At 55.3% G+C, this 14,651-nt stretch overlaps 1 protein-coding gene across 1 annotated transcript in view; it reads right to left on the reverse strand.

The window, feature by feature from the left end:
* The window catches only part of BAIAP2L2 (BAI1 associated protein 2 like 2), a gene marked incomplete at its 5' end in the record, with an annotated part of 18,702 nt that extends 4,153 nt beyond the window's left edge, over nucleotides 1-14,549 (reverse strand). The window contains 6 exons of the mRNA XM_023743780.1: nucleotides 217-351; nucleotides 4,648-4,794; nucleotides 5,559-5,675; nucleotides 5,861-5,932; nucleotides 14,008-14,069; nucleotides 14,459-14,549. Coding sequence (XP_023599548.1) covers nucleotides 217-351; nucleotides 4,648-4,794; nucleotides 5,559-5,675; nucleotides 5,861-5,932; nucleotides 14,008-14,069; nucleotides 14,459-14,549 — 624 coding nt within the window. The remainder of the gene's footprint in view (nucleotides 1-216; nucleotides 352-4,647; nucleotides 4,795-5,558; nucleotides 5,676-5,860; nucleotides 5,933-14,007; nucleotides 14,070-14,458) is intronic.
* Nucleotides 14,550-14,651: the final 102 nt, after the last annotated feature.

Genomic DNA, 14,651 nt, shown 5'->3' on the forward strand with positions numbered 1-14,651 from the left:
CCCAAGGGCCCCCCACGAAGGGGCCCGGGGAAAAGTGGCCGGGGGCCTTAATTGGCCGGCGCCAATAACCGGGGGGGGGGCACGAGGTGGGGGCGCGAAAAAGCGGCGGGGGGCCCGAGCGGGGGGCGCGAATTAGCGGGGGGGGCACGAGCGGCGGAGGGAAAGAGCGGTGGGGGGGCGCCCAGGGCCTCACCCATGTCCCAGGGCGGGTGGGGCGTCAGGCGGGCCCGAGGGGTAGGGCGGCCCCAGCACCGGGCCCAGCAGGCCCGGGGAGTGCGCCCGCGACGGGTTGCGGCTGGCCTCCGACTGCTCCTTCCACAGCAGCACGCGGTTCTGGAGCGTCCCCCTGGCCTGGTGGGTGAGAACACGTGGTCACCCGGGTCCGAGCGCCCCCCAGGATCCTGGAGACGCAGAGCTCTGGTAGCTGCCGGGAGCTAAAGATCACGCTGGTGTCACGTTGAGTCCCCCCACGGTCCAAGCACCCCCACTTTTGTCAAAGGCCCCTCAGGCCCCCTGCCGCTCTCTGTGTGCTCTGGGCGGAGTTCTCCCACTGCCCCGGCGGCAGGAGGGCAGCGCCCAGGCTGGCCACTCAGGGTGCTCTGTCCTCCTGGCCACAGGGATGGCACTTACCCCAAAACTGTGACCAAAGAATTCAACCCCAGGGCTCACCCTGGAACAACCTGGAGACATGTATCCTTTTGCCTCGTGGGGTTTGCTGACAGGTAGAGTGGAGCCAACACAGGAAACTACAGCTCGGCAGCAGACAAAGGCGAATTTCTGAGGACGGGCTGTGCTCCTGGGCCCAGCTATACCCGAACCCCTGAACTTCCCAGTCACTAAATAAGCACCTTCCTGTTTGAGCCGTGGGAGCAGGGTTCTAAAGAGGCCTTTCAAACACCGTTCCCAGGGCATCCCTGTAGTCACATGGCACCCCTTTTCCAGGGTCCCCAGTACAGGGGCATTGAGCTCTGCCTGACACTTTCTAGGACACACACTCAGCAGCTGACCACAACAGCTCGGGGTCGGAGGGCTTTCAATGTTAGACCTGCAATGTATATTGATCATGTTTTAAATTTTCTGTATTTTATGATTCTTTGACATCCCGAGAGCTTGCTATTCCTGGAGAGGCAGCCCCTCCCGTGGTGTAGATAATCCCTAGGGATCCTAAACAACTTGCCCCTGAACAGGCCTTTTGTATGCAAACCAACAATCCAAAGCTGCATCCCCAACCACTTCCTTTAACTCACCCATCAAGCCAATATTTCCCCTGCCCTAAATCACCCCAGAGCCAGGTACCAGACAGACAGACACCACCCTATGCCACAGAGCCCACAAACTACTCAATCCCAAACCTGCTTCAAGTTACCTCTCCTGGTTTGCCCCCTCCTTCCATGGGAACCATAGTACATTTCTGGGCCGTGATTTCCTCTCGCTCCCTCTGCCTCTTGACCAACCCCTGGTGCCTCCCCAGGTGGCCCTGGGTGGCATGGCGTGACCCTTGTTTTGGGAACTGTGATATGTAAGAAAACTGTCTTCAATGGCATTAATCTGTCTGTGCTGTCACCCAGTCACCTCTATAAATTAAATCAATCAAAACACTGTTCTCCAATTTGAAATTTTTCACTTATTCTTTTTTAAATGTTTTTATTGATTTCAGAGAGAGAGGGAGAAAGAGATAGAAACATCAATGATGAGAGAGAATCATTGATCAGCTGCCTCCTGCAGCCCCCACCCCCACCCCCCCCCGCCACTGGGGATTGAGCCCACAACCGGGGCCTGTGCCCTGACCAGGAATCGAACTGTGACCTCCTGGTTCATGGATCTATGCTCAGCCCCTGAGCCCTGCCAGACGAACTCCTCTCTTTATTCAAGCGTTCCGTCCCCTAGGGATCGGCCAAGCTCCAGACTGTCACCTGAGGAGTAATGAAAGCTTCCTTTTGTTGAATATGTACTCTGCCAGGCCTAGTGTTAAAGGCTTCGCCTGCATTATTCCTACTTGATTCTCACAATGGCTCTGGGAGGTATGTGCGAGTCTGTCTCCATCCTATAGAGAAAGATGCTGAGGGTCAGAGCAGTTGGCCATGGCTCCAGGCCTGGCGTCCCGGCAGCAGGGAAGTGGCCGGCACCAGCCTGGAGGGGGCTTGCTGCCCTCCGGTGACCACTGCCTTCGCCCTGGCCCAGCTGCTGGGAACCTCAGGTGCTCTCCGGCAGAAAACAGGCTCAGAGCCTCATGTCACAGGAGCAGCTGGGAGCTGGTCACGAGGGGCGGTCTCCCTTGCATAGTCATTAGCGAACCCCACACAACAAAGGTCTCTGTGAGCTTGTTTCGGAGGCAGTGAGCACAGCGAGGCCAGGAGGTCCTGCAGACCACATTTTTAAAAGTTTTTGTTGTTGTCTAGTTTGACACTGTTCAGTGGAGAGCGCCTGCCAGGGCAGCAGGGGCTCCTGGAGTGATGGCCACCACACGTCCCAGCCCGGGCAGCACTCAGCATCGCTGGCTTCCCCAGCCCTGCCTCCGGCCAGCATCGCTCCCGGCTGGGAAGGAACCCGTACAGTCCTTCAAGCCACAGAGGATCATGGGAGAATGTAAAAAACACTTCTTTTTACCTTTCTGATGAGCAAAGATCAGAAAGTTGGCTCACACTGTTGTCCAGGAAGCAGGGGCTCGCACACATTGCTGGCGGAAGTGTGACTTGGTATAACCAATGCCTACATCTGTGGACTCTCAAACTCCATTCCTGGGGATTCACCCTGGAACTGTGCTTGCATAGTGCGACCCACTGGGAGGTGCTATTGAGGAGACCCGGACCAAGCAAGGACTGATGGCTGCGGAAGGCGAGAAGGATGCCTCCCTGTGCCAGGAGTCACAGTTCTCTGTTCACCATAGTAACAGGTAAATGTCTATGGTTAACTAGCTGAGGAGTCAGATCTTGTATGTCCTCAAGCCCAGCTGGGCCAGACAACATGCTGCCCATTCCCCACACCTCGGGGAGTCAGGCTCAACCAGCCCAGGCCCCGGCTGGGAGACCACCCCGCAGGAGGCAGCCAGGGAGGGGTCCGCTGGAGGTTAACTGTTAGGACACAGGCAGAAAGGAGTTTCCTCCCAAAGAAGACATATGGTGGCCAATAAGCACATGGAGAGATACTCAGCATCACTAGTCATCCGGGAAATGCAAGTCCAAACCACAACGCGACAGCCCTTCACACTCACTAGGGCGACACTAGTGTGTGCTCAGCTGCTTGAACGTCAACCCATGAACCAGGAAGTCAAGGTTCAATTCCCAGTCGGGGCACATGCCCGGGTTGCAGGCTCGATCCCCAGTGCAGGAGGCAGCCAATCAATGATTCTCTCTCATCATTGATGATTCTATCTCTCCCTCCCTCCCTCCCTCTCCTTTCTACTCTGAAATCAATAAAAATATATTTTTTAAAAAGATGATAGGTAAATATATGTGATTATGAGGGTCACAAAGTGAGGTCATCATGAGTAGAGATGAGAACAGTAGAATTTCCAAATTAATAAAGGGGAAGGGAAATGTACAGTAACTCAACCAAATGACATAAACAAGAATGGGAGAAAAAGAAGAAATGACAAAGTAAATACAGTTAAGTGAACTTATCTGAAAACAATAAAACAGGTATATCAGTTGTCAGGTTAAGAGGAATAGACCGAACTCCTCTATGAGAAGACAGATGTCAGACGGGTCAAGCATAAAAACTGAGCTATATGTTAGTAACAGAGAACACACCTAAAACGAACAGATGAGCCCAGCCGGCGTGGCTCAGTGGTTGAGCATTGACCTATGAACCAGGAGGTCAGGGTTCGATTCCCGGTCAGAGCACATGCCCGGGTTGTGGGCTCAAACCCCCTGTGTGGGGCATACAGGAGGCAGCTGATCAATGATTCTCTCTCATCATAGATGTTTCTATCTCTCTCTCCCTCTCCCTTTCTCTCTGAAATCAATAAAAAAAAATATTTTTAAAAAATGGATGAGAGAAGAGAAAGTAGGAAGGGCAATATTAATTTCAGACAAAGTGGAATTAAAAGTTTTAGACTGGATGATGAGAGACAGTGAGAACCTAAATGACAACACTAACCCAGAAGGTATAACACTCATAAACCCAACAGCACTGACCAACGTGACAGCAAAATACAGAAAGCGAAACCCATTAGACACAATGAGAAATGAAGAAAAACCTGATTGGTCTTAGCAAATAGCAAAGCATAGAGGGTTTAAAGTAGCGGATAAAATTAACAGACAATAACTGAACAAACCTATGAATCAATGAATTTGTGAATGGGAAGTATATGCAAGCAGGAATGAAAAAGTAACTGGTTCATACACTAATGAATAAATGCATGAATTAGTGAATGATGTGAGAATAAACAAAACCATGAGTGAATAAATGCATGAATATCTGATGGTACAAACAGACACAGAAATGAGTGAAAAAGAAATAGATGGAGAGAGAAAATAAATAAAATAGCTACCGAGGAAGAGAGAAGGCAAAGGAGGAAGGAGGGCGGTTCCTCTGTGCAGCCAGCGCGAGAGCACAGCCCTAGGGCTCCAGTGCTGTCCCAGCCCAGCTCACCCTCCCAGCCCAGCTCCCCCTCCCAGCCCAGCTCACCCTCCCAGCCCAGCTCACCCGACCGAAAAACTGCAGAAACGTATTGGAAAGCAGCAGGTGCTTCTCGGCCAGGAACCGGTAGCGCCGCTTCTCCTCCAGCTCAGCGGCCCGCTGGCTCTCAGACACGAAGGTCTGCATCTGTGCGTGCAGCCGGTTCACACTCTCCTGGGGGGAAGGGGGGTCTGGGCTGAGGCAGGGGGTGGGTGCCTCCTCCCACCCACCTGGAGCGCCAGCTCTCTGAGCCTCCTCTCGGGGGCCTCCCCTGAACACCCAGCCCGTCCTAGCTCCCGGGCCTGCCCTGTCACAGGCAGCTTCGTCCTCCTGAGCCTGGGCTCCGTGCCCCCCCAGACAGCCCTCTGTCCCCAGCACCCAGCTCAGGGCCCAGCACGGAGGTGGTGCCCAGGGAGACTGGTTTAATGAAAGTGCAGATGAGTTGATCAATAACCCTCTACTTGGGAGGGACGATTCTGAAAAGAGAGGAGTTTATGAGAGGAGCCAGAGGAGGAGACAGAGGAGACGAAGGTCCTGGAGAAAGAGTCCAGGGCTGGGGAGGAGGGGCTGGGGGGGGGGGCGGTGCTGGCCTTAGCCAGGGGAGGAAAGCCCTGCCTGGGCAGGCGGGAGGGGAAGGAGGGTGGGTTACACCTTTGCTAGTGGGTTCAGGAGCGCATGACCAGTGGTCTCTGGTTTGCTCAGTGAAGTGGGGGAAGCTGGAGAGGTGCTAGGGTTTGGAGGGGCCTGGGGTGCCTGGGGAGGCAAGGAGCAGTGCTGAGGGCGTCCCTGACCAGTAACTCCCACCCGCTCCAGGGGCTGGCTGACCTCAGCAGGGGCTCGGGCCAGCCACATTCCTGGGCGTGGCCTGGTGCTGGTGGGGGGAGCTCAGGAGGGTATCGAGGGCCCCCCCAGACCAGTCCTGTCCCCGGCCCTCGCACCTTCATCTCCCGCACGTTCTTGTCCCTCTTGCGCTCCATGCGCCACAGCTCGGACATGCACTTCTCCAGGTTGGCAGCTCGGTGGCGGTACTCGATCTCGTAGTGCTGGCGGCTGTCCTGGGGGTGGGGGCGGATGGGGGAGGGAGACCCACGTCAAGAGCTCTGGACGCCTGGCCCATGGGTCAGAGCGCTGGACAGGGCAGGCGGCTCGGCTGGGAACGTGTGTGCCCTGGGGCCGGGCACTGCCCAGCGCTGGCCTCGGTGCCATCTGTCAGGCGGGAAGAGGCAGCGGCCAGACTCACTTTGATGAACTGCATGTCCAGCTTGGTGTTCTTCTCCATGTGCTGCAGCAGGTCTCCGTGGAACGTCTGCACCCTGCGCGGAGGGCAGGGGGTGGTCAGGCGGCCCCTCCCCTCTCAGGCCCCAGCATGCCTTGCACTGCCCACGCAGACCCATTGCCCACCCAGTGCTAACACACCAGGCACCTGCCCGGTCATTAGAGAAATGGGCGTAGCAAGAGTGCCTGGCTGGAGGAGGGATTAAATGTTAATCATGAGAAACACTAAGTGTGGCACCTCGTTCAAACACCCTCGATAACTGTGCCAGCGGCCCCTGGTTCTACTCCTGGTTTCAGCCGGTGCTTTGGCGACGCCATTCCCCGTGCCTGGATTCCCCACCAATCTTCCAATGCCTGCCCCCTGACCTCCCGGCGGGGTCGCTGCTCAGTCATTTAGTTCCTGAAAGGTGTGTACATCTGTTCGGTCACTGTCCACTCCTCCAGCCACAGGACAAGATCTCTTCCTGGCCCTCTTCAGCCCTTTTGTATGAGCAGCGAGCACTGTGGGTAGGAACCAAGTCTGACCCATCTCTGCATCCTCGGCACCGTGGGCAGGGCTGGGCCCAGCGGAAAAGAGCTCAGAACGGCTGACGCCTTAGCTGTGGGGGTGGTAGGTTCCCGTGACAGGTGAGGAGAAGGTGGCTGACCACTGGGGGACCGGGAGGCCAGGGGAGGCTTCTGAGCCCAGTCTCCGAGGAGCTAGGTCCTAGTTCTGCTTGTGTCTCCAATTTGCTTTGTGATTTTGGACAAGTTGCTGCCCCTCTCTGGGCCTCAGTTTCCCCACCTGTAATAGTAAAGGCTTGGCAAGGTGCTAAGGTCCAGCCCGATAAACCCGATGAGCTTTGTTTTGGGCCTCGGCGGTCGCCTGGCACATTCGCTTGTGTCCCATCGTGTTCCCGGGGTCACTCTGCATCGTTGGGGCATCAGATCTTCAATCCTTCCAGCTGCCCTGTCTGCCCTGGAGTTCAGGTTGCCCAGGGAGCGGAGAGGAGCATCTCTCACCCGCTGCCACCTCCGCCTCTGGGGACCGTCACCTCTGCTGGCATCCTACCTCCTGCCACAGGTTCTCCCTGCGGTGCTGCGGGGGCTCTGTCCCCCGGGGTACGGCATCGCCCAGAAAAGGAATGCTGGGCATTTCCTTCCAGGATGCAGGAAAACCAGTAAATATAAAAGTTCTGAATTGTAACTTTTCCCCCCACAATTGTTTCTGAAACTTTGGTAATTGCTGGTCTGTAAGGGACTGGCCACACCCTAACCCCCTGAGCTGTGGCTACCAGTGTGTGTTTATGTGTGTGTGTGTGTGTGTGTGTGTGTGTGAGAGTGTGTGTGTGTGAGTGAGTGTGTGTGTGTGTGAGTGTGTGTGTGAGTGTGTGTGTGTGTGTGTGTGAGGGTGTGTGTGTGTGTGTGAGAGTGAGTGGGTGTGAGTGAGGGTGTGAGTGAGGGTGTGAGTGTGTGTGTGTGTGAGAGTTTGAGAGTGAAGGTGTGTGTGTGTGAGTGTGAGTGGGTGTGAGAGTGAGGGTGTGTGTGTGAGTGTGTGTGTGTGTGTGAGAGGGGTGTGTATGTGTATGTGTGTGTGTGTGTGTGTGAGAGTATGTGTGTGTGTGTGTGTATGAGTGTGTGTGTGTGTATGAGTGAGGGTGTGTGTATGTGTGTGTGAGGTATGAGTGAGGGTGTGTGTATGTGTGTGTGTATGAGTGAGCGTGTGTGTATGTGTATGTGTATGAGTGAGGGTGTGTGCATGTGTGTGTGTATGAGTGAGGGTGTGTGCATGTGTGTGTGTATGTGGTGTGGGGCGTGTTAGTGTTATGAGCTGCACTGAGTACACACTTCCCGCCTGTGTGGGCCCTTTTCTGCTGGATCCACAGGAAGTGCAACTTCCCAACCGGCGAGACCTCCCAGCCAGGCGGCGCCCACCGTCCTCCTGGCCCTGCCTCCCCCTGAAGAGACAGGTCGGGATTCCTGCCTGAACAGACTCGTGCTCCCGAACATCCCACATCCTGCTGAACCGCCCAATGGAAGCCACAGGCTTATGGGAGGTGTGGGGCTGGGCAGACGTTCAAAACCCAGACCAGTGTGTAACCAGCGCTAGGAAGGAGGCGACTGGCACCTGGGAGACGAACTTGAAGCACACTGAAGGCCACAGAGAATATCACAGACGCACAAAGCCAACAGAACGGACATGCTGCCCCTCAGCTACTGCAGAGCTGGCCTGCTGAGGAGGTGGAGGAGGAAGTGGGCTGTCTGCGGGGGCCGGGGGGACAGGGGGGCAGAGATGGTTTCAAATGTCCTTATAATACTGACAGCAGACAAACTGGGAGCCTTCTCCCTCCTCCTGATTCTGGTTTCCTCCTCCCTCTCCTCTTGCCTGAAAACACTGCTGGTGAACAAGCCCCCTTCCATCCTATGACGTCACTCCTGCTCCAGTCACATCTGGCTGCGCCACCGCGGCAGGGTGAGTGCACGGAGGGGCTATAAGGCGCCCCATTGCCGCGGCAGACGGGGAGAGGGCACAGCCGAGGCGCCCCCATCAGATGGGCCCGGCACAGGGCAATGGCAAGTCCCCGCACGCTCCTGGAGGAACGGATCTGTGGAGGATGATACTCCACGCGGACTTTGCGCTCTCGCGGCGGGGGAAGCAGACGACTGTCAATAATTGGCAGGTGGCTTTGCAACAAGGAAGTCCCCGCCCAGGCAGGCTGAGGACTCCTAGAGGGTAGGACAGACTTCTCCCCTGCCCCCGCGCTATCAGCGCGTCCTGGAGGCTCCGTGCGGGCAGCTGAGGGCAGCCCTGCTGCTGGGAACATGGCTGCCAGCTCTGTGTGACCCCAGGACCTCTCACAAGACTTCTGCCATCTCCACGGGAGACCCCCTTGAAGGAACTGCCTGAGGGCCGAACCCCCATTTGATCTTGAATCCCCTGCAGTCAGGCTATGCCCTGCCACGCCAACAAAATGCTTTTGTCAAGGTCACGGAGGCTCCACGTTGCTAAGTCAGTTCTCTGGACTCACCCACCTCAGCCAGCCATCACCACTGGACGCGACTGGCCACTTCCCTCCTCCTGAAACACCTGTTCCCCCCAGCCTCCAGCCGGCACCCTCCCCTGTTTCTCTCGCCCCCACCCCTGGCCGCTCCGTCCTTTGCTGAATCCCCCCGTCTCCCTGACCCTTTAACGCTGGGTCGACCCAGAGCTCAGGCCTTGGGCCCTTCCCTTCCTCACTACGCGCCCCCCCCCCCCTCGCCCCATGAGCTCCTGCAGTCCCCATGCTCAGACGGCCATCCCAGCCCCAACCTCACCCCCAAACTACAGTTTCCTGTGTGCGGCTGAGGCGTCCACCTCTCCGATTGTCTTCTGATCATCATCTCACACTTATCTCGTCTAAACTGAGCCCCTGCCTCTCCTCTCCATCCAAACGGCTCCACGTTCAGTTTTTCCACCTCAGCTAATGGCAACTCCACCTTTCCCGCTGGTCAGGTTAAAACCTTGGAGTTACCTAGACTTTCTCCTTTCTTTTGCAACACACATCCAATCCAGCAGGAAACCTCATTGGTTCTACTTTCAATCTGAGGCCTTCTCAACACCACCACTGCTGTATCCCTTTCCCCAGCCCACCTCCCTCTTCTAGATTACTGCAACAGCCTCCTAACTGGTCTTCCGCTTCTGCTTTTGCCCTCCACAGCTATTTTATTCTTTTAAAAATATTTTTTTTATTGATTTCAGAGAGAAAGGGAGAGGGAGAGAGAGATAGAAACATCAATGATGAGAGAGAATCATTGATCGGCTGCCTCCTGCACACCCACTACTGGGGATCTAGTGCACAACCCAGGCATGTACCCGACCAGGAATCAAACTGTGACCTCCTGGTTCATAGGTTATGCTCAACCACTGAGCCGTACCAGCTGGGCACTATTTTATTTTTAGTATAAGAGCCAGAGTGACCCTACTAAAATATAAGTCAAACAATGAACAAGTGGAAAATGATATTTTAAAAGGCCATTTACAAATGACTTCAAAAAACATCAAATACCTAGAAATAAAACTATCAAAAGATGTGCAAGGCTGCTACACTGAAAATGACAAAACATTGCTATGAGAAATAAATAAATAGAGGCATACCATGTTCATGGATCAAAGGACTAGATATTATTAAGATGACCATTGTTTACAGATCAATGAAATCACTATCAAAATCCCAGCAGGCTTTCTTAGAGAAATTGACAAGCTGATTCTCTAATGTATAGGGAAATGCAAAGGATCTTTAATGGAGTGGACAATTTTGAAAAAAAAAAAAGAAAAAATTCTTAGACTACTTGATTTCAAGACTTACTATAACGTTACAGTGATTTATACAGTGTGGTATTGGTATAAGGATAGACAAAGATACTGACGGTCAGAGTAGAGCAGTGATTTTCAATCTTTACCTCATGGCACACATAAACCAATTACTAAAATTCCGCAGCACATCAAAAATATATTTTTTTGCTGATCTAACCAAAAAAGGTATAATTTTGATTCATTCACACAGAATAGCTATTGTTGTGTTCACTGTTGTCATTTTTTTTTTTTATTTGACAATCTAAGGGTGAAAAGGTCAGTGCCCCTGACTAAATAGCCAGGCACTGCACGTTTTAAAAATTATTGTGGCCACACCGGTTGAAAATCAATGGAGAGTTCAGAAATGGACCTAAACATATAGGACAAATCACTTTTTGACCAAGACACCAAGTCAATTGTACAGGGAAAGGGAAGTCTTTTTAAAAAATGGTCTGGAACAACCAAATGTCCGTCCAGGACAAAAGAAACCCTGACTCCCTCTCACTTCATACACAAAAGTACATTTGAGATGGACCACAGACATAAGTGTAAAGCCCAGAACATAACTTCTACAAGGAAACGTAGGAGGCTATCTTTGTGATGGGGGTAGACGAAGATTTCTTGGGGAGGACACAAGCACAGACCATTTTTTAAAACTGCCAAGTTGGGCTTCATAAAAACTTTAAATTTCTGGTCATCAAAGACGCCATTAAGAAAACGAGTGGACGAGCTACAGACTGGGAAGAAACATTCACCGTACATACATCTGACCAAGGACTCATGTCTTGACTCTATTGAAGAACACGAAAAGTCAGCGATAACAGTAACCCAATAAAAAACGGTCAAAAGATTAAATAAACACCCGCAAGAAGATATGCAAATGTCCAGCAAGCTCTTTCGTCACCAGGATATGCAGAATGCAACCACAACGAGGCACACCATTCCACAGCCGTGAGGACGCAGGGTCAGGCAGACTGAGAGCAGGGACGTGGGCACGGACAGAGCGCCAGCAGCCTCCGACCCGCTGGCGGGAGTGCAGATGGTCCGGGACTTCGGAGAACGCTCCGACAGCTTCTTATACAGCTAAGTATGTATCAGCCTGAACGCCTAGGTGTTTACCCAAGAGAAATGGAGATATATACTCACAAAAAGATTTGTACAAGAATGTTCACAGCAGCCCTAATTTTTTTCTTTTTCTTTTTTTAAAATCCTCACCTGAGGATATTTTTCCATTGATTTTTAGAGAGAGTGGAAGAGAGAGGGAAAGACAGAAAGAAATATTGATGGATCGATGGGTTGCCTCCTGCATGCGCCCCGACCAGGGCCCAGACTGGGGAGGAGCCTGCAACTGAGATGCGTGCCCTTGACCAGAATCAAATCAGGGACCCTTCCTTCAGTCCGCAGGCTGACGCGCTGTCCACTGAGCAAACCAGCCAGGGCCACAGCAGCCCCCTTTCTAATAGCCCCAGATGGAAAGCAACCCAAATGACTGTCAACTGAAAAAGAGTAAACAAATCGTGGTATATTCGTACAATGGAAGACGTAGCAATTAAACAAAACAAAGCATCGACGCCTGCAACAGCAGGAGTTAAACTTACAGACCTTATGCCGAGTGAATGAAGCAGAACATAAAGAAATGGCGATTGCACAATTCACACAGACCCACGCCTCCTTGCCTGGGGCTGGGGCTGGGGCCGCTCTTGGGGACGGCAGAGTTGTCGTCTGCTGGACCCCCAGCGCCTACGACAGCGCCTGGCACAAGGCAGCGAGGAGCTGTCCAATGAATGAGCCAGAGAGGGAGGCCGCCTCTGGTGTGTGCTGCCCAGTGTGGTTCTGGCCGAGGGCCCTGCCCGGTTGTCACAGCCAAGACACCGGTGCCCAGAGATGGCAGCTCTTTTTACAGAGCGGGCCTGGGTGACACTGTCCCTGTCCGGCCCAGGGGTGCCACAGTGACACGGAGAGCCATCGAACACAAGGACAGGCGGTCCCGGGCTGCCCGTGGGAGCCGGGCTCCATAACTCCCGCCCAAGCCCGGGGCGGTGCAGGTGCATGGCTGCATCCACCTCAGAGCGCCGGGGAGTCGCCCGGGGGTTTGTGCAGGTGGGTACACAGTTTCTGCTGGTAAAATTGTTTCCCATTTCAACCATCACCAAACTGATGAGTATTTAATGGTGTCCCACAAAGAGCACCCCGAGTTTTAGGGTCCCCCCCACGTGTTTGAGAACCACGGACTGTCACAATCAGTTGAAATTTCCTTCAGAACCTTCTAAGGCCCCTCACCACCGCCCCCACCGCCCCTTTGCCCCAACTCCGGCCTTTGGCTTATGTCTCCCATGGATGCCGCGCTCACGCCCCGCTTGGCCACTGTGCTTCCTGGAATGCCCGATCTCCTCCTCCCCCTCTGGCCAAGCCCCGCGCCCCCTTCACAGCGCATTCTTCCCTCCTAGTCCTGAAGCTCTGCTCAGTGCCAGTCCCCGTGCCAGGCCTCGAGCTGCAGAGAGAAGACCACACCCCAGCAGAGCTCTCAGTCTTGGCAGGGACAGAGGCAGGGAAGACAAATGTCCTTCTAATCATCACAGCTAAGGGACTCGAAGGGCCCCGGTGCCAGGCGAAGGGTGTGTACGTATCCATTTCACTGAATCCTCACAAGACCCTACACGGCAGTTATTGTGATTGTCTCCATTTCACAGACAGATAAACTGAGGCACAGAGAGGTTATGCAAGAGAGCTCACCCCAGGCCACAAAGCCGGTCACTGGTGAGGCTGGGCTTTGAACCCAGTGCTCCTAACTGCCACGCGCTAAGAACAGAGGGGAGCATCTGGTGGGGTCTAGAGGGAGGAGGGACTGAACCTGCCCAGGAGTCAGGGGGGCTTCATGGAGGAGGGGCCACTGTGCTGGATGGCAGGGGTGGGGGCTTCTGTGAGAGGACAGCATCGTAGCAGCCCAGCGGGGGAAGGCTAGCCTGTGGCTGGGGGTGCAGCACTTTGGGGTGGCTGGGCTGTGACTGGGGTGCAGCACTTCGGGGTGGCTGGGCTGTGACTGGGGTGCAGCACTTCGGGGTGGCTGGGCTGTGACTGGGGTGCAGCACTTTGGGGTGGCTGGGCTGTGACTGGGGTGCAGCACTTTGGGGTGGCTGGGCTGTGGCTGGGGGTGCAGCACTTCGGGGTGGCTGGGCTGTGACTGGGGTGCAGCACTTCGGGGTGGCTGGGCTGTGACTGGGGTGCAGCACTTCGGGGTGGCTGGGCTGTGAATGGGGTGCAGCACTTCGGGGTGGCTGGGCTGTGAATGGGGGTGCAGCACTTCGGGGTGGCTGGGCTGTGACTGGGGGTGCAGCACTTCGGGGTGGCTGGGCTGTGAATGGGGTGCAGCACTTTGGGGTGGCTGGGCTGTGACTGGGGTGCAGCACTTTGGGGTGGCTGGGCTGTGACTGGGGGGGTGCCAGCAGGGCCTGCAAGTCCTCTGAGAAGCCTGAGGCAGTTCCGGGGTGGCTGGGTGTGGAGGGTTTTTCTCAGGGGCGGGACAAGGTCAAACTGCAGGCTGCTCCCCGGGAGAGGGAAGGGCGGGCCCCGTCTCCTGGCTCCTCCTCTGACGCTGGAACCTTGGGAGAGTGGCTGCATCTCTGAGACTCAGTTTCCTCCCCTGTGAAGTGGAGACAGAAATGGTCCCTGCTGCCCAGGTGGCTGGAGGCCAGAACAAGACGCTGCAGACCCACGTGCCTGGCAGAGCCTGGCCGTGTCCCTGGGGTCTCAGCAAGTCCTCCCTCAGGCGGATGTGGAGGGTGACCCCTCCCAATACTCACCACCACCTCCAGGTCAGAGTTCAAGTGGCGCTGGGTATCTGACATCTGCACCAAGATCTCACCTAGGAGCCCCAAGAACAGCGGCTCAGCGAGGGATCCCGCCCCGCCCCCTCCTCCCAACAGAGGCTTCCAGAAGGGCCTGCCTGAGGCTGGGCTTCGGGACAAAGTCCCGGGCTTCCCATAGGGCTCTGGGCCCTGCAGGGAGGGGTGGGAGGAGCCTGGGCTGCAGGGCCGTGTCTTTGGGGGACTTCCTGGACAGGCAAGTCTGTAAAAGGAATCCCCTCCGGACGGAGAATGAGGGGCAAGCAGGGCTCGGGGCTGTGAGGCGGCACCGGGAGGCAGGCGGTGCCTGGAGCCTGGACAGCAGGGGAGGCCTGGGGCGGAGAGGGGCCGGGAGGAGCCCCCAAGGCCCCAAATGTGTGCAGAGCAGAGAGAGAGGGGAGCCCCTTACCCAGGATCTGCGAGGTGGAGCTCTGCAGGGCCTGCTCCCCGATCTTCTGAATGGCACTGAAGTACACCTCGGCCGCCTCGGACAGGGCTGCGCGGGAGAAAGAGGGGTCCAGCCCTGTCCCTCCTCCAGCCGCCCCCCTTCTGGGGACCCCTCCTTCCCCCAGAGAGAGTGTGCAGGGGCCCCGGTGGGATCT

This window comes from Myotis lucifugus, unplaced genomic scaffold (genome assembly GCF_000147115.1).
Source record: "Myotis lucifugus unplaced genomic scaffold, Myoluc2.0 scaffold_413, whole genome shotgun sequence".
Taxonomy (NCBI): domain Eukaryota; kingdom Metazoa; phylum Chordata; class Mammalia; order Chiroptera; family Vespertilionidae; genus Myotis; species Myotis lucifugus.